The sequence below is a fragment of the Notamacropus eugenii genome, chromosome 1 (genome assembly GCF_028372415.1).
Source record: "Notamacropus eugenii isolate mMacEug1 chromosome 1, mMacEug1.pri_v2, whole genome shotgun sequence".
Lineage (NCBI taxonomy): Eukaryota > Metazoa > Chordata > Mammalia > Diprotodontia > Macropodidae > Notamacropus > Notamacropus eugenii.
Genome location: NC_092872.1, coordinates 61,154,782 through 61,182,110, shown reverse-complemented (window position 1 = coordinate 61,182,110; position 27,329 = coordinate 61,154,782). Strand labels below are relative to the sequence as shown.

Here is a 27,329-nt window from a genome sequence, read left to right as displayed (position 1 = left end):
GAAACAGAAGGACCAAAAGGAAAATGTTTTTTAAAAAAAAGGCAACTTCTAATTCAAAATGAGAACAATTACAGCTTTTTTAGAAATGGAGGGTTAACTTATGAGATAGCAAGCTCTTTATCACTGTTAGTATTAGAAGGAAGTTGAATGACTGAGAAGGGGATTATAAAAGGGATTCCTCCAAAGGCTGGCAGTTGTACTAGATGACCTCTAAGGTCCCTTCCAACTTTTGGTCTAGGATTTTGTGAATCCATGTTTTAAGAGGTACTATCCTAAGCCTACTTAGCTAATCCACCCCCCCGACACAATTTAATATCCCCAGTCAACAAAAAGAAGTCACTGTATCCTTTATCTAAGTCCTAACCTAATGCCACCCATGATGATTCTTTAAAGTACCTGCTTTCAAAAATGCAGGTTCCTCAAGCTAAAAGAGCTTCTGAGTAACTATTACAGGTTCAGTAATGTCCCCGTGTCACACCTTTGCACTGACAAATTACCACATTATTAAAGAATTACGCAATTCATCACTACAAAGCAGCACACAAAGGATCTGCTTCCTTCTAGCTACATTGTGCCCACATTTGACTGCCAAAGTGAAACATCATTTTCCATTCATTCCAGACAAATTTCCCCCCTGGCTCTTGCAAAGTACCAAGTAATATGGTCATTCATGCTGGATACCGGAGCAAGTAAAGATGAATTAGAGAAGAATTTAACAGCTTTTCAGCAGCGCTGTAAATGGCCAGGGAAGTGTCATAGCTTACTTAGGAACAATTCCTTCTAAGCCAAAGTAGCATAATTTAAATGTCTCTTTTGGCGCTTTTCACAAGCAGCTGGCATTTCATGGAAAACATCATTCTGATCGTGTTCAGTTCTACATACATTCTGAAGCTCATTCAGCAAGTGATGGAGGCGTGCACACCTCTCCAAACCCTGAAAAAAACAGTACCCCATATAAATACACAATTTATGACTCTGATTTAAAAAGGAATCAGATTCAATCAATAATCAGAATGAAATCAAACTAAAAAAGGACGGTTATTTTCTTCAGGTACTAAAATGGGAAAACAGATTTTCCATACAATAAAATTACTGGAAAAAAATAGAAAGATGATAGTTTTGCTGTTTTGAAAGACAACAAAATACTTTTTAAAGTCACTGAAAGATATTGGAAAAATAGGTTCCAGAGATGATTCAAAGCTGAACTGGTGTAAGAAAAAAGTCACACAGCAAGGTTAGCACCACTTCTTTCCAAGTTTAAGGAAACATCTAAAAGAAGGTATGTTAGTCAATATTAATGAAACATGGCACTTGCTTTGCATTTTGAATAGCTTATATTTTCCTCTTCTAGGAGGCTTAGAATTTTGGTCTTTAGAATAAAAAATACACAGGAATGCTTTAAGTAGTCTGGTCCTCTAGAAACTGACTAATCTTCTTAGACTAAGAAACCCTAAGTAGCTAAGTCATAGAACTGAACTTCAGCAATCTGTCCCACAACAATCATCCATTGTTGCCTTCTCATTTCCTCTTGAATTTTGTTTACTTATGCTAAGATAACATATAAACTGGCGTATCCACATTTTCTTATTCCTCCTAAAACTAGCACTACCTAAGTTCTACTAACGTACGAGGAAAAACGCCACAATTCAACGGGCCATTTTTGTTAATGTTAAATGCTACACCTTACTAGCAAACCCAAAGCAGAAAATCATACTCTCACTGACAAAGGAAGATGTTAGCGTGTGTCAGTGATGAATTAAAAGGTGTATTTAGTTTCCTTACTATGATGACCAATCATAGAAGCACAAATCTAATTTTGGCCCAAATTAAACTGGCTTTTTATAGCATACTAACAAAGTCTACAATGCTTCTTTTTTTAAAAAAATTTATTTGAACAGATCAAAGGAAATTTCAGAGACCTAGAAAAAACAAAAGGATGTGCCTTTCCTAGACTGTAGGGGCAATCTTTATCTTTACAGGTTTCCTTTAACAGTGGAAAGTGCCATGTGTGCCTTGAAATCACAACACATCAATCTCTGGATTCTATATAGTTGCAAAAATAGACACTGTATCTTGGAGGGCCTCATTACAAACGTTTACAAGGAAAGGAGAGCAGCTGGAGAAATGAAATTTCAAATCCTGCATCTTAGACTAGATTTCTTTTCTGGGCTTTTCATTTCTGAGAAGGCTCAATAAAAAAAAAAACAATCACTTTTCATTATAGACTCAGACAGCTGTGTGTCACTGAAATTACACACTGACAAGTGAATACAATAGTGCTGTTCATGAAAAACAGGCTCATGGGACTTGTAAACTAAAAAAGAAAAGAGACAAAAACTGAAAAATCACGCTGCAGAGGGGCCATCATTTTTTCCTTCATCCATTCAGCCTGGACTTTAAAGAATGTGTCCAAGTTTAGGGCTAAAACCATCTGTTTCTTCCTAGTGCCCATTCTACTGCTACCTTGGAAGCATACCAAATCTTATAGCTCTGTATGGTGCTGTTGGAGATGAAGAGAATTTTTTTTCTAAAAGGTCTTTTTTAAAAAATAGACTGAAGCAATAATCCTCTTCTCTGTAAGGCTTTCTCTCAAATCCACCAGGTAAAAGAAAATGGATTTGTGATTCATCTGAAGTTATGGGTGATTTAACGAATAGGCCTGTATGGAAAAGTCATGCCTGGTATAAACGTCTGTACAGGATGGGCTGGGAGTGCAGGGTGAGCTGGGTGTGCAGGGATGGCGGGGTGTGCAGCATGTGCAGGATAACCCAGTGGAGGAGTATGAATATGAGGATAAAATCCCGGTGGCAGTGCAGTATGGGCTGATTGTTGCACTGGGCCTGAGATCACGAGCTGAAGCAGGCTGAAAAGGAAAACAGAAATATTAATTTGCTAATTCTGTACTGTTTAAGAAAGGTGAAGTAAGAGACAGAGTGTAGTTGATAACATGTATTCCTTTAAAATCAAAGGGATACATATGGTTAGTTGACAAACTTTCACACTTCACAAACTTTTAGACATTGCAAACACAGTAAGTCAACTGGGAACACATGAGGACCAGAGAAAACAACTTCATAATTACCCTAAGACTTATACTCACCATACATCCCTGTGAATGATACCTGTGGGAGTGCACAAGACTTTTTCCACTTTTCCAATCTTTCCTGTTGACATTCTATACATCTTTCAGGGCCCACCTTAAGGCTACTTTCTCTGTGGAAACCCTGCCTAATCCTTCCCAGCGATAAATCTCTCTCTTATTTCATAGCACTAATGTACTGATCTGTACAACATTTACCTGAGTATATGTGTTCTTATGCCTGGGAGATTGTAACTTCTTTGAGGACAGAGGTCATGTATCTATATATATGTTTGAAGTTCACCCAGTGCACTAAAAAGCTTACTTACTAAATGCTTCATAGATGAAGAATGAATGACATAGCTCTGGTTTGTCCTACACATCCATGGTTACTCAAACACTAAATTGTTCTCATGTTCTCTGAGAATAACTAATGGTAAAACCATTCAATTCTAGGTTTAATAACACCTTAGCGACCTGGCATATTGGAAGTAGTCAAGAAAAGACCATTTTCTGGATAACTGAAGGTTAGACTTTTAGGTTGGTTTCATGAGTCATGCTATGCTTTTCAAGGTCACAAGCTTCTCCCTAAAAAAACAAACAAAAAAACAAACAAAAAAAAAACCACTCTCCTAAGATTAGCTCTAAGTTCTACATTATAGAACACAAATCTCTGAAGAATTTAAACTGAAGGTCAACCAAAGCGCAGCAGAGGTGTATATAATGAGTATAAGCAGGCTGCAACATGTTATCAAAGAAAGATATAAGAGAAGTGGTATGAAGGATATCATAAAGGGAAAAAAATGATTTAAAAAAAAAAAAAGATGAACTGGTCAGGTAATGAATGCACAGGAACTGATGGACTGACTACCAGCATGATTCACTAGCTTGATACACAATGTCAAGAGCTGAAAAAGATGGAGGGAAAAAGGGACTGCCTTAAGGTTGGATAAGGTCCCTGTGCAGGATTTACAGAAAAAATGGGTGAGACTTGGAAAGGATGGATAATGATCTGTATCACTGAAGTGAGTACTTTGGGTTATGATTTACATTCTTGAAGAAGTATTAACATCTCCAAGATGAAAAATCCACTGAATTATCAAAATAATCTTTTAAGTGCATTTTGGTTTGTTTCAACCCTTTTCTTTGCAATTGTTTCTAAAAATGTACTATATATTTCCGTTTCTGTAAATAGCTTATTAGCCATTTACAGATAACAACATAAAAAGAATTTAAAATTATCACGCCAAAATGATTATGTCAAAGCTCTAAAGGAATACTGGACTATTCTGTAATGACCTAGAAAGGTCCTAGAATGGACCATGTCCTAGAAAGTGGTTTCTTGATTAAAGCAACTTTTCTATAGGGTGATTTATGTATTTACTAGAGATTACATGAAGAATATAAAATCACATGGCTTCAGGTAGTAGTAATATGGCTGCTTTTCTGAAAAATTAATCAGTGATATAAAATTTCAAGCAATCTCCTAAGAAATTTTTATCAATCTTAATTATATAATAGTCTCAAAATTCTTCAGCAGGGCTACTAACTTTTAATCTTTAGCCTCTTTGTAAGCTTCAGTTCTAGTATTTGTCAAGTTTTACATCAAATTCTTTATTATTATATTCATTTTCTCATATTTCATTATAACACTGAAAATAAGACTCCTTTAGATGTGTTCTTTTCTGATTTAACACACTAGTCCATATACTAAATCAATGAGTTAAGAGCAGCAAAAAGATAGTCACTGATGCTAATTCTGCTTCTTAGGATTAAACTCTCTAAGTGTCTTTTCTATCCTGACAAGCTTAAGCTCTGGACACAGTTCCTAAATTGTGCATAAAAAAGGTAGGTTGACCATAAAATGACCCTGTGCAAAGCTTCTGTGCTAGCATACAGCCTGTTCCCGTTTCTAAATCACAGTGGAGCAGCTCATCAGAGCGGGTGGACCAGCCTTGCTACTTCAGGAAGAACAAGGGAGCAAAAAAACACTACCTGATGAGTAAAAATGACAGCATCCTGAGCCATCAAAAAATTTTTTGGTGCCTTCCCACCTCCCCGCCCTGGTTTCTACCATGTCTTTTGAGGATCATGTCTTCATGATTTATTTTTGACTATGGCGACTCATTCACACTTCCTTCCTCAAATATTCCTAGGTTCAAAAACTGTATCTATTAAAAAAGCAATTTGACTAAACCTAAGGAAATCCTCAGAACTCCCTTTAATTACGATTGAGTTCTCTCTTCTCAAACAAGAAGAGAATCACACGATTTAAAGGTTTGTTAGGAACATCTAGTCCAACTCCTTCACTGTCAGATGAAGGCACCACAAAGGTCAGATGATCTTCCAGCTACTCTATAATCAGTTTTATGATAGTGTTCTGTTACATACACTAAAGTTTCGATACATTTATGCAAGGGACATGAAAACTCAAATATTTGGACACAGTCCAGCTGCTGGGTTTCTTTGTCTAGAATCCTCATCCTCTTCTCAAGCATTTGGGCAGGACAGACTCTAAAAGCTGGGGCTGCTCCATCCTTGTAAAAATCAGACTTGCAGGGGGTTTGGGAACAGGGAGCAGCAGACAACAGCTGGTGATCGGGTGCCAGAAGCTGCCCTTTGCCTTCTTCCTTCTCAACTCAACACTTCCCTAAAGGTGACTCTAGAAATATTCAGTTCAGGTGTATGCAAGTTAAACTAAATGAGCAGCATGACTAATTAGCACATAACCACACAAAACACTAAATGTGCTGCAGCTTGTTTCTGTAAGGTTAATTTGATTTCAATACTAACATTAATTTTCTGTTAAGTGCCTATGTAATCTGTTCTGAAGGAAGATGAAAAAGAAGTGCTGATTGTACTCAGACGCTTCCTCTGAGCCTGTGGGAGTCTGAGAAACGGAAAAATGTTCTGAGATTGTCAAAAGAGAATAGGCTCATTCTTCACAATCATTTCCTTATGTAACATTAATTTCACGTACAAGAATAAAAGGGAATGAGATAAAAACATTTTCATTTAATTCTCCAACATGGAACAGCATAAGAAATATTAGCTAAAATCAGGAGTCCACCAACTGTGTAACTTAGCCTCAGCTTCCCTGTCAAGCACAGTGTAGGCAGGACCTTCATCAGCACGGACTGCAAACCCTTGCCCACTTCCCCCAATACCTTCTCATCTTCTGTGAGTCTCCTCCAAAGCTTTCCAAAAATTCCAAAACAGAATTAACATACTGAAGGCCTTCAGGCCCTTATCTATCTTTGGGATACTAAGGCAGCACTGGAATTGTTCATTTATTATCTCTCATGATGAAAATTGACCAATTCCTTTTCTCAGAGTCATAAGTGTCCTTGAAGGTACGTTTTAGGCTACTTCCCACATGCATGACAATCACTAACAATATGTTTCACCCTATTTATAGCCATATCTGACTCTTTTAAGTTGCCTATGAATCTAATTCTTCTGAGACCTACAATAATACAACACCTTGGGCAAATACTGGTTTTAAAAAGATGCTTTTCAAGGGAAGACATATAAATTGATGCAAAGTGAAGTTAAGCAGGAAAGCAATGTACACAGTGATTATAACTATACACGGAAGGAGCAATGAAATTAGCTATTATAACCAAGGTGAGCCTCGGAGAAGAGCTGAAGAAATGCACTTCTCTTTACCGCAGAGGCAAGGGCCCAGCAGGTTGGTTTTGCTAAATTTGTTTTCTCCTCCTTTTTTAACCTTTGTTATAAGGGATGCCTCATTTTACTGGTAGGAAAAACCTGAGGCCATTAAATGTGAGCTCCTTCTGTTCTCTTCAGTTCCAAACCTCTTGACAGCATTTCCTTGCCCCTAGCCTCTGGTAAAGGCCAACCCCCTCTGTGGGTACATCTGATTCCATCCCTCTCATCTTCTACAAAAGACTGCATCCTGAGTTTCAATCTGGTTTCAGACACTAACTAGTTTGTGACCCTGGGCAAGTGACTTAACCTCTGTTTACCTCAGTTTCCTCAACTGTAAAATAGAAATAATAGCACTTAACTTTTCAAGGTTATTGTGAGGATCAAAAAGTGAGATAACAGTTGTAAGATGCTTAGCACAGTGCCTGTAATATAGCAGGTGAGTAACCAATGCTTGCTTCCTTCCTCTCTGCCTTAAAGCCCCACACAATTTGGCCCCAATCTATCTTTCCAGTCTTAGCAGGTATTACCTTCCTCCACTGTAATCTGTGACCCGGCCAAACCAGTTTTCTCTCTGCTCCCCCTGCAATGATTCCATCTGCCATCTCTCTGCTTTGGCACTGGCATCACCTCGTCCCTACCATCCACCGCCTCCTTACCTCGGAGCTGCCCCCTTACTTTAAGCAGCTGGGACACCATTTTCTTCACGATGTTTTTCTGATCTCCCAACTATCTTATGGTTAACTATTTTGTATGTGGTTATATTTATTAACTATGTTTATGCTGCATTCTTGTATGTAATTATCTCCCCCAAAAGAATGTGAGCTCATTGCAAGAAGGAATTGTTTCATTCTTTGTACCTGTTTCCCCAGTGCCTGGCACAATGAAGGAACTTGAGAAATACTTTTTCTGGAAGAATATATTTGGAAATGAACAATAATGTAAAAAAAAGTACCAATAACTGAACAGCTTGAGATTACTATAGAAACTCTACACACTCTATACTTCCTACATACCACTGACCTCTACCTCTCCTTACCTAACTTCAGTTTCAGTTCAGTCTCCATCCTTAGTTCAAGGAGAGAGAGAGAGAGAGAGAGAGAAAGAAAGAGAGAGAGAGAGAGAGAGAGAGAGAGAGAGAGAGAGAGAGAGAGAGAGTGTGTGTGTGTGTGTGTGTGTGTGTGTGTGTGTGTGTGTGTGTGTGTGTGTATTGTCCACATCAGACAAACACAAATGTTCATATTACGGAAGGGCATATGGCTTCATATGGCTACAGCACCTAAATCATGTTTTCTCTGAATGTTTCTTGGTGAAAAGATCAGAGGGCACCCATTTTTCTAAGGACAGGGGAAGAAGGGGGAGAGGAAAAGGGAGAGGGATTTGTCAGATGGGAGTGCTCTCCAATCTTGAAACACCTGAAGAAAACATGATCTAGGCAGATGCTCTGCCCAGAATGAAAACTGCAAATCATGTGACCATTTACATTGATGTTTACTGTCAACAACCTACTGAAACAAAATTTTCCTTTTCTTCTACTTCTAAAATCACACAGAACTCAATTTTTTCTTTCAGCAATAGCCTTTCTTATGCTCCACCAAGGTGTCTCTTACTATGTAAATTTTGTCATCTACCTCATAGTGCAGCAAATTCCATACACTCAGCTGTCCTCTACTGCGTCAACAACACAATTCAGGCTGTAGGGTGTGCCTGAGCTTGTAAGCAGGGTCTCCACTGCAGAAGATCTTAGCCTGGTACTAAAGCTCCCTCCTCATCACCACTGCTCTATTCTCCTCTGCTCCTCCCTCATCAGCCCCCTCTGATCCTTTCCTTGTGGATACCTCCACCACCCTCCAACCCTCCTCCACCTTTCTTCCTTCCCCTCAGCTCCCTTGCTGTTTGGAGTATACAAGCCCCTAAGGGCTTGGCTTTCATAACCTTCAATTAATGAGCCTTCTCCTTTCTTCTAGTCAGTGACCTGACTAATCACATCACATCTCTGTTATATTTTATGACTTAGGCTCTTTGGTGAGCCAACTCTCCTGGGCTTCTCTGTTGATACCCAGATTATCAGGGATGCCAGGTGACAGACTGGTGCCAAATAAACGAGGTTACAGTGAACCATTTAAAATTCTAGCACCACATCCACAGGCTTAGAACATAAAAAATGTTTAATAACATAAAACAGGACCACTAAACAGTACTTGCTAAAAATGAAAGGACTGAATTAGATCTCTAAGGTCCCTTCCTGCTCTAAACCCTTAGATCGTGCAGCTCTCATTTTGCCACAGTCACTGCTATTTAACCATGTCCTTTCCATACAACTAAATTATAAGTTCTTTGAAGGACTTTTCTTGGAGAGACTTTCAAAATCTATATGGTACTGATAGTGACAGACTAGATGGCCACTGAAGTCCCTTCTAAATACTTGGCTGAATTGGTAAGCATGTTAAAGGCTAGATATATTGGGCTCATTCAGATAATTTTAAGGTCCCTTTCCCACAATAATTTTATTGCCTTCATTTATAACTGGACAAGAAATGCAATCAAAAACAAATAAAGAAATCAAGTTATAAAGAGAAAATTGAGCTATGCCTGAAGTCTTTTGGCTCAGCAGCTGCAAATACTGAAAATCCAAATCCTAATAATATTAGAAATTAGAAGAATGTCCTCTATATGACTCGGCCTCTAAATCCCAGAAGCTTAGCATCTAACTGGGAAGACAAGCAACTATTCCACAACTATTTCATGTTAGTATAAAACCACATGGTCCCTAATAGAAACTTTTTAAAAATATTCTTTGCATGTAAAATTGGGTGTCAGCACACTTCGTCCTCTTCCTCCTCTAGCTGATGGCAAGAATTTACAACCTATATTCCTGAACAGGTAAGTGGTCCAAGGCTATTAACAGTTTTCAGAAGAAGAAATACAACAACTGTATGAAAAAATTCTCCAAATGAGTAACACTGTTGTTACCAACAACTCTGAGGGTTTTGCTCATGCCAATAAAATTGACAAATGATAAAAAAACACATAAACAGGCAATGTTGGAGGAGCTGTGGGAAGACACTAATAACCTATTGATGGAGCTGTGAATTGGTGTGATCATTCTGAAAAACAATTTAAAACCATGCCACAAAAGTAATTAAGTTTTCATAACCTGTGACCATATGATCTCACTATTGGGTAAATTTTCCAAGGAAGTCAATATCGGAAAGAAAGGTACCATTCATGTAACAAAATAGTCATAGCAGTACCTCACAGTAGACCCCCCCCTCCCCACCAAAAAGGAAAAAAGTAGATGTCGTCTGATTAAGAATACCTGATCAAATTCTGGTATCTGCATGTAATAGGTTATACACATTCCTTAAAAAATGATGAATATGAAACATAAGAAAGCATAAATAATGATGATGAATGATGAAAATTTAACCAAGACATATAACATATAATGAAGAATAGACATAGTAACTATAATAACGAAGGTGAAGGCAAATTAACTCAGATGAACTGCAATAAGAAATGTTGGCTCTAGAGAAGAGATTCCTTCAACCTCTACATAGACAGGTAGGGCAGCGACAGCTATGGAATGCAGCATGCCCTATTAAATTTCGTCAAGATGGTTTTTTAAATACAGGTTTGTTTGTTTTTTTAGTTACAAGACAAAAAAGAGAAAATGCTGGAAAATGACTGATGTTAAAAAGCACAAAAGGAATAAAGTAAAAATTATGGCCTATAATTAAATGACCCAAAAATATCAGAAAAAAGTTGTGAACATAAATGAAAAGCAATAGTACTACTGCAATGTGAAAAGAAAACACTGAAATCAAACATGTAACGATGTAATTGAACAATGTGGGAGTTAGCAAAGAATCTAAAAAAATCCATTTTTCAGGACCATCACCTGACCTTACTGACTGACAGAGACACAACCTACCTGACATGTAAGTCTTGAGAGTGGGAAAAGGTGATTTTTTTTCTAGGTTCTAATTTAACCTTGTTAAAGTAACCTACATAACCATGTAGTTCCAAATTCTCTGACTTCACAACTGTCAAGGGATTGTTTGACCATAACTTGACCTATAGACAAATACACTGGGTGGCATTATTATTTGGTCTTTGGCAACTCGAGTTTGCATTGTGACATTTTTTTGGTCTCTCTGACAGGTATCAGCTGGTCCAAAAAAAGTAAAATGACCAGGATTCAGAAATATGTTCCCTCCAGCAACGATAGCTCTCACTATAAATTAATAAATGATATTTTGTACCAATGATTAATCTCACATGAGTTTCATGCTGTTAAATGAATGTGCCAGGGCCTAATCTATCCTTTTAGCACTGGTGACCAAATTTCTACTTCAGCAAATCTGAGTGACCAGAAGCTGAATGGTTACTGTGAGGTACCATGTTTGTTGGCTGAAAAGGTTAACAAGAATCTCTGTTTAACCAAACTGTTTATTCTCAAAAATGCTTGAGAATATGAAAAGGCTAATTAGAATTCAACATGAGAAGGGATCTAATTTAAAATCAAACACCACATTCATAACAAAGGACAAGTCCCAATTCAGACAAAGAACATGCTGCTCAAAACGTTAAAATAGAAACTTACTTGTTATGTGGCAGCCTGGAACACAAGGTTCTTAAGTCATCTAAAATTAAGAAGAGAAATAATTAGGGAAAAGACACCAGACAAAAAAAGGTTTGTATATTTTTCTATGATGTTTTGGTTGACAGACTTCCCAAAAAATACTAGCCAATGGAAGCAGCATATTATCAACAGTAATTACAGTGGCAGACTTCTATCTATTGTATTACCTGCAGAGGAAGGATTTTATTTTCAGTAGAATTAAAAATCACAGAATGAAGGGCATTTTATTTTTGGTTAAAAAATTTGGTTAATCTAGTTAATGTCTTTTGAAATTAATACAAATAGGGGGTGGAGCCAAGATGGCAGAGTAGAAAGACACATATACTCTAGCGCTTCCCCCACAGCCCACAAAATACCTGTAAAAAATGACTCTCAACAAATCCTAGAGCAGCAAAAGCCATACAACAATAGAGTGAGAGAGGTTTCCAGTCAAGGGTAACCTGGAAGGCCGACAGGAAAGGTCTATCTCATGGGATGTGGAGCAGAGCCCAGCCCTGGCTGCTCGGGCACTGGGAGGAACAAGACCTGAACAGATTTCCGGGGCAGAGTTCCCAGCAGGGAGGGTTCCAGATCCCTCAACCCACAAGCGACAAAGAAAGCTCCAAAGGTCAGTGTGGTAGAGCTTTACCAGCTGGGTGAGAGGAGAACGGGGTTCCCACAGCACTAGCTCTGGGTGGTGGCAGAGGCCACGGCAGCAATGGGAGGCGGGCAGCTACAGTGGCTGAGGAAGCAGCCTGGGTCCATTGTCCAGGCAGCTCAGCTTAAAGCCTCTGGCAGAACTGAGCAGCTGATCAGAACCTCAGCCCTCAGTGGCAGCCCAGCTCTCACCCAAAGCCCCTGAGGGAGTTGAGCAGCTAATCTGAATTTCAGCCTTGTACTGAGGAGAGGAGAAGCACTAGAACCCTTCTCTTGACAAAGAATTCAGAAGTCAAGTAACTGGTTGGGAAAATGCCAAAAAAAAGGGAAGAAAAATAAGACCATAGAAGGTTACTTTCGAGAAACTCCTAGGAATATTGTGGCCAAATTTCAGAGTTCCCAGGTCAAGGAGAAAATATTGTAAGCAGCTAGAAAGAAACAATTCGAGTACTGTGGAAATACAATCAGGATAACACAGGATCTCGCAGCTTCTACATTAAGGGATCTAAAGGCTTGGAATAGGATATTCCAGAAGTCAAAAGAACTGGGCTTAAAACCAAGAACCACCTACCCAGCAAAACTGAGTATAATACTTCAAGGGAATAAATGGTCATTCAACGATATAGAGGACTTGCAAGCATTCATGATGAAAAGACCAGAACTGAATAGAAAATCTGACTTTCAAACACAAGCATCAAGAGAAGCATGAAAAGGTAAAATCATAAAAGACTGTTTACATTCCTACATGAAAAAATAATATTTGTAAGTACTGAGACTTTTCTCAGTATTTGGGTGGGTGGAGGGATTACACACACACACACACACACACACACACACACACACACACACACACTACAAGCTGAGTTGAATCAGAAGAAATGATATTCATATAAAAAATAAGATAAAAATTAAAGGATGAGGGAGGAAAATACTGGGAGGAGAAAGGCAGAAATGGAATGGGGCAGGCTATAACTCATAAAAGAGATAAGAAAAATCCTGCTCAATGGAGGAGAAAAGGGAGAAGATGAGAGGGGAAAAGTGAAGCTTACTCTCTTCACACATGGCTTAAGGAGAGAATTACATGCTCACTAAATTTGGTATGAAAATCTATCTTACACTACAGGAAAATAGAGGAGGAGGGGACAAGTAGGGTGAGGGAGATGACAGAAGGGAGGGCAAATGGGAGAAGGTAGTAACTAGAAGCAAACACTTTTTGGAAGGGACAAGGTCAAATGAGAGAATAAAAAAAGGGGGGACAGGGTAGGATAGAGGGCAATATAGTTAGTATTACACAATATGATTATTATGGAAGTCATTTGCAAAATAACACATATACAGCCTGTATTGAATAGCTTGCCTTCTCAGTGGGGATGGGTGGGGAGGGAGGGAAGAAGAGAAGCTGGAATTCAAAGTATTAGAAACAAATGTTGAAAATTATTATTGCATGTAACAGGGAAAAAAGAAACACAGATAATGGGATATAGAAATTTACCTTGCCCCACAAGAAAAGAGAGAAGATGGGGACAAGGGAAGGGTGGGGTGTGATAGGAGGGAGGGTACATTGAGGGAAGGGGTAATCAGAATGCAAGGTATTATGGGGAGGGGGGAGGGGAGAGATTGGAAGAAAAATTGGAACTCAAAATTTTGTGGAAATGAATGTTGAAATCTAAAACTAAATTTTAAAAAAGGAATTAATACAAATAACTTAGATTTACTAACATGGGCTTTAGAGTTTAGTCTGCTGGTCAGATTTACAGGCATGAATCTTGATAGTGCAAAGGCAATGTTTTCACAAATATGGTCTTGGTAAATCTACACAGTAAATAAAGATTATCCTCTTCTTATACACATGGAGTCAATCCTTTCACATAATAAAAGAGAAGTCAATTGTTCCAAGTGTGCATCCACAGAAGAATCCTAGGCACAGAAGAGAATGGCAAAGGTGCTACAAGACAGGGCCAGAAGATACTCATACATTCTCTAAAGAACACTTCTCAAGCCACCACATCTACTCTCAGAGCTTTAAATGTGGACAGTTATATGTTGTTAGACCTGTCAAGTGAGGAGCAGTGCTAGAGAATCCATAGGGATTCTCTTTATCTGACTGTGAGCTCAGGAATCCTAGAGATGTGAAATAAAGGAAGAAGCCATGAGGGTTTTCAAAATTACTTGATGAGAATATGAAAAGTTATCCTTCTGAAGGCAGAGTGGAAAATCAGGCCATTTATTTATAACCACATTTTTCATTTATAAAATTTTAGATTATATGCAATAAAATATCTCAAGAAAGTTTAAAATCATATAATAGTATAATAATCAAAGCAAAAAACTAGAAGCCAAAAATAGTATTTCTCATATTACTACTCTATCAGGCAAGCCAAAAAATAAAAGGTTGAGTTCTCTCTTCCCCTAAAAGTTAATCATCTGAAACTATAAGACTATGGCAGACGAGTTCTACTGATGTGGGTTGGCCAACTTGCCTTTGACTTCTCAAAGTACAACCTAGGGAGCTTTTGGTAAGAACCAATCAGTTCATCTCAATTATTAGGAAGGTATATGGGGAAAGAGTAAAACTGTAATGTAAGATCCTATATATATACTTCACAGGGTACAGAAGACTATATGCTAAACCTTGCATCACACTCAAAAGAAATCAGAAAGCCACAACAGGACTTTATGTGATATTCACAATAACTATAAGCTAGGTAACTTTACACTAAAGATTACAAAGATATGGATGGCTATACATCTAAGAAAAAAACATAACCCATTTTTTGAAAAAATGAACTTAGTCCAGTAGGATTTTGTGTAGTCATAAAATCACCACATTATGGACATTAGTCACAAGAAAAGAGGTTATTTGCTCCAAAGGGGAGAAGTGCTACGAGAGCCTCCTTGCTTTAAGTTTCTTCCTTCTCCAATCCACTCGCTAGACAAAGTGATTTTCTGACCATGCTACTCCTCTTAATAAACTAAAAAATTGTTGCAGATTGACTGATTGAATAAATTCCAGTGGCTTCCTATTACCTATAAGATCAAACACAAACCAGTGTGGTGCTTGGAAGTCCTTTACAACCAGCTCCAAGCCACCTTTCCAGTCTTCTTATATATGTAGATTACTCTTCTCCACACAATTGTTTATTAACTGACTGATGAACCAATCTCCTTACTCTTTCATCATATAGAAAACACCATCTCCTATCTCTGAGTCTTTGTAGTCACCCATGCCTATAGGACACTTCCTTCTCATTTCTGCCTCTTAAAAATACTCCATTCCCTTCAAAATTCAAATCGAGTGCCAGTTTCAACATGAAGTTTTTTCTGACACCCCAAATTTTTCTCGTTTTTATTTTGTATATATTTACACATGTACTCCTAGTGCCTGGCAGGTAGTAATATAAAGAATAAATGCTTATTGATTAAGTCCTTTGTAAAATAGTGCCTACGTATCAGGCAAGGCATGAATTTGCATTTTCAATATATGAGAAAAACGCAAGTAAAATGGGCCATCATGTGATGATCCTGCAGCCCCAAACTACCTGAAGATCATATAGATGCTAAGCAGAAGGGATAAGAAACAACCTTCTTGAAGGTTGTACCAAATCACATCCTCATTTTCCCTAAATAAGATTAAAGCTGCTTGATAGATTTAAGCATGATGTTTTGAGTATGATAAAATCTCTCAATATGCATGCAGAGGATTTGAAACTATTGATTTAATTACTGAACTTATTTTATATGTAAAGATTTATGTGGGCAAAGGACAAAGTTTCTAAAAGGTTTGCCCACTATAATAACCACATTAAAGCATGCTCAAACTCAGTAATAGTAAAATAAATGCAAATTAAAACAACTGTTTCAATTAAGACTATGCAAACTGACCAAGATAAAAAAACATGGAAGTACAATCAGTGCTGGAGGGGCTATGTAAAGATAGGTACACTGATGCATTGCTAATGGAACTGAGAATTTATCCTAACATTTCTGGATTTCCCAAGCAAACTGACTACCCTTTGGCCTAGCAAGTGCACGACCAATCAAACGTTTATTAAATACCTAGCACCATGCTAGGCACTGAACAGTCAAACACAAAAATGAAATAGTTCATATCCTCATGAAGGGAACAGTCTATTGAGGGGGCACAACATGTACACATATAAGTTTATTTAAAAATATACGAATTAATTTCAGGGGGAAAACAACAATAGCCAAGGAGATCAGGAAAAGTCTCATGTAAGAGGTGGCATCTGAGCTAAACTGTGAAGGAACCTAGAATTCTAAGAGGTGAAGAGGAAGAGAAAGTTCACTCCAGGAAAAGCGGATAGCTTGTAAAAAGGCAGGGAGACAGGTATGAATGGTATGTTCCATCTCAATAAAGTCAAAGACAGAAAAGTCTAACCACCATATACCAAAATTAATAAAAGCACTACTCTGTGAGGTAGCAAAGAATGGCCAACAAAGCAGGTGGCCATAGATTAGAGAATGGGCAAAAAAAAAAACCCTTCAATGTTCTCTTTTTTCCCAAAAATATCACTAATGTTAGTAGGAAGGTTTATAAATAGCTCAGGGTGAAACTCAAGTAGTTTCCACTCCATGCTCAGGCCTCAGATCCAAAGGGCTCTAACAGCCGTGCCTGTCCTCACAGCTCACAAAGCGCTATCCTCCCACTAGGAGATTGGGAGTGCAACTATTACTACCTCCATCTGACAAACACACTAACACGCCAAAGTTCAAGGGTGGCACGTAACTGGCAGAATCAGGCCTTGACCTGCCTCTGGTCTTCTGACTCAAATCCAGTGCCTGTTCTACTGTTCCAGACTGCTTCTTATCCAAACCTTTCATTACAAAAGGCCATTAAAGATGACACTTGCAATTGGGTGAGACAGTATTACCAAATAATGTGGTGATTTTACTCCAATGCATGAAGGTGTCATGCAGGGTGAGAACTGACAATGAGAAATCCAAAGCTTTATGATAAAGGAAAAAGAAGATAAATTCAAAAGCTTATTGGCTTGAACAAGTTCTTCCTCATGTGGAACTTACTTTACATTGTGCTTTTCAAAAAAAATGTTTTAAAGTAATGCAGTGTATAGGTAAAAGAATGTTTATTTGCAGTAATTTTTTTAGGTGACAAAAATCCTTCTAACATTTTGGTGTAATTTAAAGTTTTAACAGCTACTTAATGCTCTCCAGAAATACATCCAGATCTTGGATCCTTCTCCTCATAAACATAAACCAAAACACTTGGATTACAGTAATTTTGTCCTCTCATATCAAATAACTTTCTTTCCTATTAAAAGGCTTGCCCATTAAAGGACTCAAGAGATAGTAAATACAAATATTTTAGTAATATATTTTGCAGCAAGGTTTATTTGGGTATTTGTCATGCCATGTTTTTTGTGTCAAAACAAAATGTATCATTTCCTTTAAAAAGTCAAGAGAAGATAGAATTGGGTGGGAGGGAAGAAGAACTAAAAAGCTGTTCTATACAGGATAGTTCTCGATCTAATTAGTGTAGGAGAGACCTAAGAAGCTGGAGAAAAGGAGGAAACTGAAAAACTATATACCACTAGTATGACCATCTGTACAAAGTCTCACTGAGTGAGATAATAGCTTCTAAGCACGTAGAAAGACAGAATGGAAGCAGAGCAGTCGCCCAGCCCTTCGGTGAAGACCTCCAGCAAGGGGGATCTCCCTCCCTCTGGGGACAGACTGCTGCAGTTTGGGAATCTTCACCTATTTACAAATCTTTACTTACCTCAAGCCTAAATGTGCCTCTCTGGGGACAAGCAAAGTAAACTTCTTCAAGCTTACACCCCTCCAATTATTCCAAGTGCCTGATGCTCAGTCTCAAACGTTTTTGCCACTTCATCAAAATGTCTGCCACAGGAATTAACTACCTTGTAAAAGCTGGGTCATGGGGAAATGGAATGTGGACTTCTGAGTTACAAAGACCTGAGTTCAAATCCTACCTCAGGCACTTATTTGAATGTGTGACTGGGGCAAGTCACTTAACCTCTCTAAGTCTCAGTTTCCTCCTCTGTAAGATGGGGACAGTAATGGAACCAATCTGAAAGGGTTGTGGTAAGGAACAAATGAGATAATAGAAGAAAAGTGCTTTGCAAACCTTGAAGTACAATATCAATGCTAGCTGTTATTAATGAAGTGGGGGGGGGGGGGGGGGTTCCCAAACCCTTTCTGATGACAGGACCTCCTAACTGATGAGTCTTCTGATAAGGATGTCAAAAGTATTCATCACTCACTTCTGTGTCTTACATAAGGAAGATGGCAAGGAGTAGAATTTTTGTCCTTGCCATCTGGGGCACTTGTATCTCGATTTTTAAACCCAATGTCCTAATTTCCTCCTTTCAATTAGAAAAATTTTACCTCAATTAAGGACACATCGCAAACCTAATCATCTGCTGCCATAATATGTAACCCAAGCACCTGACCAGCTGAAATCACCTACCTCTGGTGCATAGCAGGGCTCCAGATGCCATGGCTACCTGCAAAGCCTGAGCCAGGCGGTCAAGAGATAGCTCAATTTCTTTGGAGGCATTGAGTGGATTTAGTTCATCAGATAATCTATTAATCTCTTCAACCAGAGGAACCATGTGTTCAAACAGGACCAGCCCTAGCCGTCCATATAAATTCTTCTCTGTTAAATGCACCTGAAGCATCATTAGAACCTGCAGAACACTTAGATGCAGTTTTGAGTATAAAAGGTGAAAGTCCCTGTCAACTCCTGCTGTAGATTCCTTGGCAATTTTATTGTTCATATGGCCATTTGGTAATGTGGTCTTCTTTTTTCTCTTGTAAGCAAGAGGTGCCTTCACACACCAGCGAATCAGTCCAGTGAGTGGGGTTAGTTCTAAAAATCCAATTGGGAGATTGGCTGCAATTGGCGTATTTAAAAAGGTAATGAGGATCAAACGGGGATCCTCAAAGATCCAATTGACAATTACCTCAAGCAAATCCAAAGGTGGAATTAGGTCATCTGAAAAGAAAAAAGGCCCTTTTAGACATAAGAGGTGACATGGGAGCAGGAAGTTAAATCCAATTTTGATCACGGCTCAGGGTAAACTCAACTTAAGAGGCTAGGTTTAATACAACTCCCTACCAATGAACTTCCAAAGCACAATACCCCACACGGATTCCAGTAAGTGGCCATAAGAATAATTACATCTTCATTTTTGAGTGTCTCTGTGTGTCTATATCTAAGCATATTATAACATCATGTCACCCAGAGTACTCAGGGTCAAAATAAAAGGCCACATGCCACAAATCTTGGAGGTTAAGCAAGAAGCAAACCAGCAAGGCTTGATCCCTAATACCTATCCTGAGCAGACTCATGACCACTACAGCTCCTCCACACTTGCCTGAATCATTCACATAGCACTAAGATGTCTACAGGTGTATGTACCAGAGGGCAGAGAATTCTTAGAATCTGATGTTACTCTGAATGCTATTCTGAACCCTGAACCACTAGAAACTAAGAGACCACAGAGTAGGATCTAGAAGATGCTCAATAGTCCAAGTTTTGGAGTATGTATACCCACAGGTATCTGCACACCTGTATAGTTAATAGCACAAAAGCATTTGTGGATTTGTATGCACACACAGGCCTGGGTATATAAATCTGTGGTCTGTTGACTTATCTGAGTGACATTAAACATTTTTATCCTATATGTGTTTATCATAAAACTCTGGTCAATTTCCTTCTAAAAGGCAGTCCAATATTTCTATAAAAAGTGTCTTTAATTTTGTTTCCAAAGGTCGGGCTGCTCATAAATGATAGTTATTGCAGCAAAATCCAAAAAAACAGTAATCACTAGTTTGAAAGCAACCTTTAAGCTAAATAGCGTAACTACACATCAAATGTTTGATGAAATGTCAGCAAAAATGAAAGGGTGGCACACTGACAAAGTAACTTGAGGAAAAATGATGTACTATGTTTACCACAAATGACACATAACACACTCCAATTTTAAGATATAAATGAAGATATTTTTTGCACCTATTTCTTCCTCATGAGTTATAATTGTGGCAGCAGCAGTTCTAAGTCTCCAAAGATTTAACAAGGATAAAGCAATTATCAACTGTATATTGAATTAAAACTACTTGCTAAAAGTAAATAAAACAACCAATTGTTAACATCTTTTAACTAATGAAGTGGAAGGCTGGAGAAGGGAGTGTTTCGTTATTATGTCTAACCTCTTGTTTTAGTAGAAAAGTAGTTGTGAGAAAGGCAGATTATGCAAAGATAGCATGTACTTATTTATTCAATTATTTTTACAAAAACTTATTAGAGAAAATTAAAGCATTTAATAAAAACAGCAGAAGAAAAAGCTGGATGAAACAAAAATATGTCTAAAATGAAATTGGGTGATAGGATAATGCTACTATAGCTAGCTAATATTCATTCCTGCAGAATAAATACAGTTACATTTTTGTAGTTACAATGAATTACTTTTAAGGTTAGGATTGACTAAGATGCTATTGTTAGTCACTGTGATCTCTGTAGTCACAGGGTGTACTTTAAACATGGGGACTGACATATGGTACTTTCCCAATGGAAAGTTTTGTGTTTTAAGCTTCATCCAAATGCTACGCAAATGGATTTTTAAGGACCTCCTCTAAGGCTTATTAAGGAATTCTCATCTCTAAGGAAATAAGACAACAGAGAGAAACCATACTCTCAAAACAGGCATAGCCATGCTTCCTCCATTTTCCCAAGGACAGTTAGGTTTTAAAAGAATTTATATCACATATAAAATTTACGTAATTTATAATACAATGAATGCCTGTTCAAGTTATCTCATACTTGAATCTGCCAGAAAGGGGTCAAATAAAGATAAGGACCAAGCTCTATCAGATACAGGATTTAGGGCCCACTCTTACCAGCTAAGTCCAATTTGGATTATCTATCTTCAGTTTACTACCTAAGGGAAACATATACATAACACTCAAGATGGCAGATGAAAGATGAGAGGAAATTCTACCCACCCAAGTCATTTCATGCTGGCTTTCAATAAAAAAGATAAGTATGTGAATTCTATTCAATACAAGATAATGTACATAAATAAGACAAAATGAAAAAGAGAGGAGGCAAAATATTGTGTGTATACTAAGTAGAGATGTATATTTGGGCATTATCAAAGAAGAAAAGAGAAGCTGGAAGATTTAAGTAGTTACTGTTAATTTTTTCCTGTACAGTTTATAATTAAAAAAAGAAAATTGAAAGCTTCTTAAGAAAATTATTTTATATTTAATGAGTTACCTGAGGAAAGGTCATAGAGTGCAGTAACAGCTGTAATAAACTGGCAGCAGAAGCGAGGGCTGGCACTGAATATCTGTTTCAATGTCTGAATGGATCCTGGCACCAAACTGCAGTAGTCATCAACTAAGGCCTTTGCTAATCTCACACAGTAACCTGCAGGTGTGCGCTGAAAAAAATTTATAATACAAGGAGTCATAAGCACTTTGCAACAACACATAATTAGTTTTTAACTGTGCTCTCCCCACACAGTAAGAAAGAAAGGATTTGAAGCATTCTTGACATAGTTCTTTTCAAGGACTCCTTAGAAGAGATGGGTTGCCAGGGAACGATTTAAAATTTAAATAAGGAAAGGTCATAGAGGTATTTCAATATTTCGAAGAGCTAGGATTTTTAGGTACGGTGAGGGCATTTTCTCTACCAACAGATCACAAACCCACTGAAGTTTAGTAGATGGCCTTTGATAACTGCTGTAGCAGAAAAATTCATTATCCTAAAAGCCAACTTGGTGATGGGTCCTTGACAAACTTAGATAGGTTAGCTCTTGGACAAAAAGCATTTCCAACCAGCAAGATCCTGGCTCAGATCGTGATTCACTAGCACAGCTTTGGAGAATGCAGGGTAAGCTTCTTGACAAAATGAAGCGTCAGAGGTAGGTAGGGCTTCAGTGGTGGTCTAACTTGACAATATGAGAATACAAATCTTCATTATTTTGTAGCCCTGCCAGGATCTCGAGTGCGAAAGATCTGATAGGATCTAACCTAAAGTTGTCAACCACAATACAGTAGTCGAACAAGAAATGGCATTTTATAGGAGTTTGAGGAATATCAGATATTTAAACTTTTTGTTTAAATCAGTGGTTCTCCAATTTTTTCAATCTATAATTCCCCTTGAAACCTGGAAAGTTTCTGTAATATCCCTATGCCCTATACTTTTAAGCTAAAAAAAAAACCAAACAAACCAAAAACCAAACCAACCAAACCAAAAAAACCTCCACTTTAATCCTCTATAAACTAACACTAAAGAGCAAGTCAGAATCATGTAACTTCAGCCTCCCATTTGGCACTGCAATAGACTTCAAAGGAGGAAGTACAGAAGGTACTAATTCATATTTATTACAGTATGCTCTACAATATGCTCCTGGCAACACCAAACAGTCATTCAGAACTGAAGCTTTGGTTCCTCCCCTTGGGTTTTGAACCTCACCTTGAATAATTCTGGTCTAAACTAGTTTTTTGGAATTACTTTCCTAAAGATCTCCTGAACCTCAGGGTCAAAGATAGTCCCAAAATGAAGTACAACAAATTCATAGTGCAAGTCTCAGTGATCACACATGTACACAAAGATAAATTAACACACATAACACTTCGTGTCAATATGTCGTTGAAATTTTATCTCACTGAGTCGTAAGAACAGAAACAAAGAATTTTCCATATTTAACGATATTTCAAAACTTAGATGCTTCAATAGATATGTGATCTTACTGATACAAGTATTCTTTCCATTGATGCAGATCAAAACCCATCTACATTTTCTTTTCTTGTACAGTTTGTGTCCATGTTCCTGCATAAGTAATCTACCAAGTGCAATCTACCAAAGAGACATTCTTTTAAAAAACACAATTTTATGGCTACTAGTACAACATCCTTATCTCTCATGCTCAACGTAATTAACCCAATACCTCTTCCAAGCATACATTTTCCAGATGATATCTCCTTTCCCAATTCTTTTGCAGCATGCCACACATCAAATTTAGTAACCATGTTAAAAGTTAAAAAGAGACTGCGAAGGACATGCTTAATAAACCAAACTATTTTTGTGAACTTCAGATTAAAGTAGTTCACTAAAGACAGTCTACTTTGCACTAGTTTACTGCCTCCTTGAATTACTACATACATTTAAAAGACATTCCAATTCACACTAACATGTCTTTCTCTCACCATTCTATTTAATCCAAACTGTGAGCTTACACTGTTGTATGGTTATAACTGGTCACCATGACTGAAAAATGAGACACTCTGGTTAGTCAATTGTTTTGATTTACAGAGAGGTACTGTGTGTGTGCATGTGCATGTGTGTGCATGTGTGCGTGTATCACACATGGTTACTAATTTTTAAGAAATTACAATTTTTAAAAAAATGTATCACACTGAAAGTATGCTGAACATTATTTAGTTTTTCTTTGATTATTGATAAGTACTTTGAAAGGATTTCAGATATAACACAATAAATATATTATCACTGCTGGGTAAGGCAATTCAATGCAAGATAACACTTCCCATGTTTACTAGTATAGCTTTGTTTGGGGGGAAAGTATAAAGACACTAAAATCTGTTCAAAAATTGCTAAAATTTAATATAACATATTTGTGTACTTAAACAGATTCTACTCAGAGAGTCGCAAGGTGTTTTCAAAATTATCTATAATCTTCAACTGAAGATAAAAATTATCTTACTTTGCGGAATTTTAAATTTAACTATTTTTAACTTTCCGGTATCATGCATAACCACATAATATAATAAAAAATAAGGAAGGACTACTTAATTCTGTCAGACTTATTTCTGGTCCAGACCTATGATTTCATCAATAAAGGGACTTCCCAAGGTGGAAATTCCCTTTAACCACTTATTCTCTCAGTGCCCCAGGCAACTCCTTAAGATTAGGGAACTCTACAATGATTAATATGCTATATTAAAATATAGTAGATAATTAACACTCTAAGTGATCTCTAAGACTATCAGAATATATTATACCACAATTAATTCTCCACTTGAAGTACAGAAGAGATCCTAGGTTACTGAACCCTTTGCCAATGGACCATAAACTCTGGAAGGGCCTAAGATACTTGAAAACTTTGAGTCTGGCTTTCCAGCAACCAGGAAATTGTTTATGTGTCTATCCTCACAGGACTGCTTGAACAGTGTCTGGATAAGCTTATTACCAGAAGCATGGCCACCAGGTGGTGGCATTTTCTTTGGTCAAAGATGCTATCTGAAGAAAATGTCACCTGTATCATCAGTATAGGGAATGTCCACATAAATGAAATCAGGGTATTCACGATTCAAATATAGTAATTAATACAAATAGTAGCAAACAAAACTCATTAAATTCCCTGTGATCTAGAGGGAAATTTCTTTATGATAATCATTTGAAGCATGCTTTTTTTTTTGTAAAAACATTTTACCTGTAACCAGGATGCAGCACATTCTAACACAGGCACTCGACACACAGCCACAGCCATTGAGACCAACTTTCCTAGTAAGACCATCCGGCTATCATCTGCTTTGTTCCCTTGAGGACTAAAAAGGGATGAGAAAATAATCTGACGCACAGAATCCTTGGCTTGTTCCTGGAAGTAATTGCACATGATTTCAAGAAGCTGAAGCTCCTGAAGTGAATTCAGCCTCTGCGAAAGAAAATGAAGCAAACAATAAAACTTGGTATTTCTACATGAGTTAACTAGCACATTCTACCCTTCCCTATAAAATCCCACTCGCAAATACTGGCTATAGGTCAATTTCTGATTATTCTCAACAACTTCAAGGCTACAGGCCCAATGTTTGTGGTTACAAAGTCGGACTGAAGCGCAGTCTACCCCTTCAATAGAATTAAGCACAGATGTGCAACTGCCCTGGTCTTCATTCTGTGGATACTCTCTCTATACCTACGAACACGCATCCCCCTCCCCCATCCAAACGCAAGCTCCGTGAGGAGAGGCTCTAGCTTCTGTCTTTCCACACCAAACACCTGGCATAACGTCTGGCACAGTCCCAGGCGCTTAAAAGATGGTCGCTGGCTGAGGATGGGCTGGAAGGCTCTCACTACAGCCCAGACCATTGATTCTTCGTCTCTGCCCCGTCCAGGGGCTCCCGCACGTGGGCCCCCCCTCAGACAGGGCCTGTCTCGGGCCTTTCTTTGTATCCCCAGGGCTTAGCACAGTGCCTAGTACTACTGGGTGCTTAATACATGCTTACCGACTGATCAAGGCTACAAGTATTATACTAAATTGGTGAATAATCAAATCCCTCAAAAGACCAGGCCTTTAAAGAGAAAAAAAACAATATTTTCTAAAAAGAAAAGGACTTTTAATTTTTAGGCCTATCTTCCGCTGAATCCGTTGCCTTTTGTTCTATCCCTCATGAGAACAGCATTTAGGGGGCATGGGCAGAGAAACCTGGTATACCTGGCACGGCATACGGGGGACGACCAAACGACTCAAGGGTGCCACCTTTAACACGCCCGCACAGCCTCCTCGGGAGCCCCGGCCCCGCGTACCTTGGGCTGCGAACTGCGCTCCTTGGGGACCTGGAAGACGAACTCCTCCAGGAGCTCGATGGGCCCCTGGTCCACCATGGGCAGCGGCGCGCTCTGCAGCTGGCTGCTGAAGTAGATGTCCAGATGGTACAGGACCTCCTTCGCGGCGCTCAGCGCGTCCCGGCGGGCCAGGGAGTGCCGGATGTCGCTCATGGCGGCCCTGCGGGACGGAACCGGGAGATGACGGCCCGCCCTGGTCCTCTCCCCCCGTAAAACCGCCCCCCAAACCCACACCAGCAGCAGCGCCCGCTCTCTCGCGCCCTCGGAGCAGCACGGGGATGCTACCCAGCCGGCCGCCCGGGCTCCAGTCCGGCTGCGGGTGCCACCGCACGGCCACGCAGGGTCCGGCCCGGGGCAAAACCAGAAGCTAAGGGGCTTCGGCCCTGAAGGCGTGTGCGGGGCTGCGGGCTGGTTAGAACGCGGCACCTCACTAACACAGAAAACGGATTCTGATCCAGCCTCTCTCAGATGTACCATTAAACGGCCCGACATGGGCTCCCCACCCATCTAAGGCACACGACAAACCCAGACGTCACCCGTTAAACAAAGGTCTGCTCAACACCTGTGATGCACAAGGCCCTCGCTCAGCTCCTCCATCCCGCAGCGGGCCTGTCACACCGGCAAGGCCTGGAGTTCGGCCGCAAGCTGAGGACCGCCCACCCACGAAGCGGCTCAAACTGGCCCGGGAGAGGGGCCTCCGCCACCCGCAGGGACGCGGGGCACAAAAGCGTGCAGCCCCGCAGCGACCCCGGAGCCGCAGACGGGGCACTCGGCCTCCCTCTGCCTGCTGGCTGCGCAGGGCGGCCGACGAGCCCACAGAGGCTCAGAGCACGGAGTCCCGCAGCGCTGCGCGGGCTGCACGCACGGCATGCACCCTGCAGGGATCCCCGCCTCCCCGCCCGCCGCACCACCGCCCCTCGTCATCTAGCGGGGGGGAGGGGAGGGGAGAAGGGGAGGGAGGAGGAGGGGAGAAGCGAGCATCCGGTCCGCCGGATTCCGCCCCAAGGTCCGCAAAGCGGGCCCCGGGCCCCGAGGGGGCCCAATCTCCGCGCGTCTGGACAAAAGGAAGCTGCGCCGCAGGCTGGGGCCGCGGGCTCCCGTGCGGAACCGGGGCTCGATCGGCTCGCCCGGGGGAGGCGTCACGGTCTCCCCAGACGCCTCCGTCCCTCTCCCCGCCAGGCCTGGCCAAGCCCCGGCTCCGGCTCCCGCCTCAGGCCGAGAGCTGCCGGCAGGCCTACCTTCTCCTGGCCCGGCTCAGCGGCACATCGCCACCTCGGGCCCGGAATCTGAGGCTCGGGGAGCAGGCGGACTACGTTGCGAAGGAGCCGCCGGAGGGCCCCGACGCTGCGAGACGGGTGGCAGAGCACGGAGGCGAAGCGACGGTGGCCCTACGAGGCCAAAAGCAGACCCGGGGTCGGCCATCGAGCTTCGGCGCCACCTAGCGGCGGTCCGAGGCGCTTAGATCGTCAAGGCCCCGAGGCCGAGGCGGGCCGCGGACCCGCAGAGGGGCTGGAAAGCCGCGAACGAGACAAAGCTTCCTCCAGTTCCACGGGGCTCCGACGCCCACTCACCCTCTCCCTTAGGCACGGCCGCGCCCGACACCGACTTCCGGTCCGGCTCGTCTATGAGTCCCCCGAAAGGCCCGTGCTAGCACGTTGGGTCCGGTGGGGCCCCCGCCCTTCCCGCTCCCCTCCTCGGGCCTCAGAGCC

The 27,329-nt window shown here is 40.1% G+C and overlaps 1 protein-coding gene across 4 annotated transcripts; it reads right to left on the bottom strand.

Moving 5' to 3' along the window:
- Window positions 1-26,996, bottom strand: INTS15 (integrator complex subunit 15). 4 transcript variants are annotated; one of them, XM_072604114.1, is made up of 8 exons: window positions 26,859-26,996; window positions 25,582-25,780; window positions 24,491-24,712; window positions 21,310-21,475; window positions 18,499-19,026; window positions 11,355-11,394; window positions 2,679-2,863; window positions 1-933 (listed from the first exon to the last, which is right to left on the bottom strand). In XM_072604114.1, the coding sequence occupies exons 2-8, from the start codon at window positions 25,771-25,773 to the stop codon at window positions 893-895; spliced, it is 1,374 nt and encodes a 457-aa protein (XP_072460215.1). In that variant the 5' UTR covers window positions 25,774-25,780; window positions 26,859-26,996; the 3' UTR covers window positions 1-892. The 4 variants fall into 4 exon arrangements, with proteins under 4 accessions (XP_072460215.1, XP_072460203.1, XP_072460224.1 ...); XM_072604102.1 differs by lacking the exon at window positions 26,859-26,996 and adding an exon at window positions 26,183-26,517; XM_072604123.1 differs by lacking the exon at window positions 1-933 and having other exon boundaries at window positions 1,735-2,863.
- Between the last annotated feature and the right edge of the window lie 333 nt (window positions 26,997-27,329).

Coding starts and splice junctions, on each gene's coding strand:
- INTS15 (XM_072604102.1), bottom strand. CDS start 26,217: ATGGAGGAGCTGAGCGAGGGCCTTGTGCATCACAG. Junction 19,027..21,309: donor ACTCTATGACCTTTCCTCAG/GTAACTCATTAA, acceptor TTTTCTTTTCAG/ATGACCTAATTCCACCTTTG. Junction 2,864..11,354: donor TCCAGGCTGCCACATAACAA/GTAAGTTTCTAT, acceptor TTTCCTTTTCAG/CCTGCTTCAGCTCGTGATCT.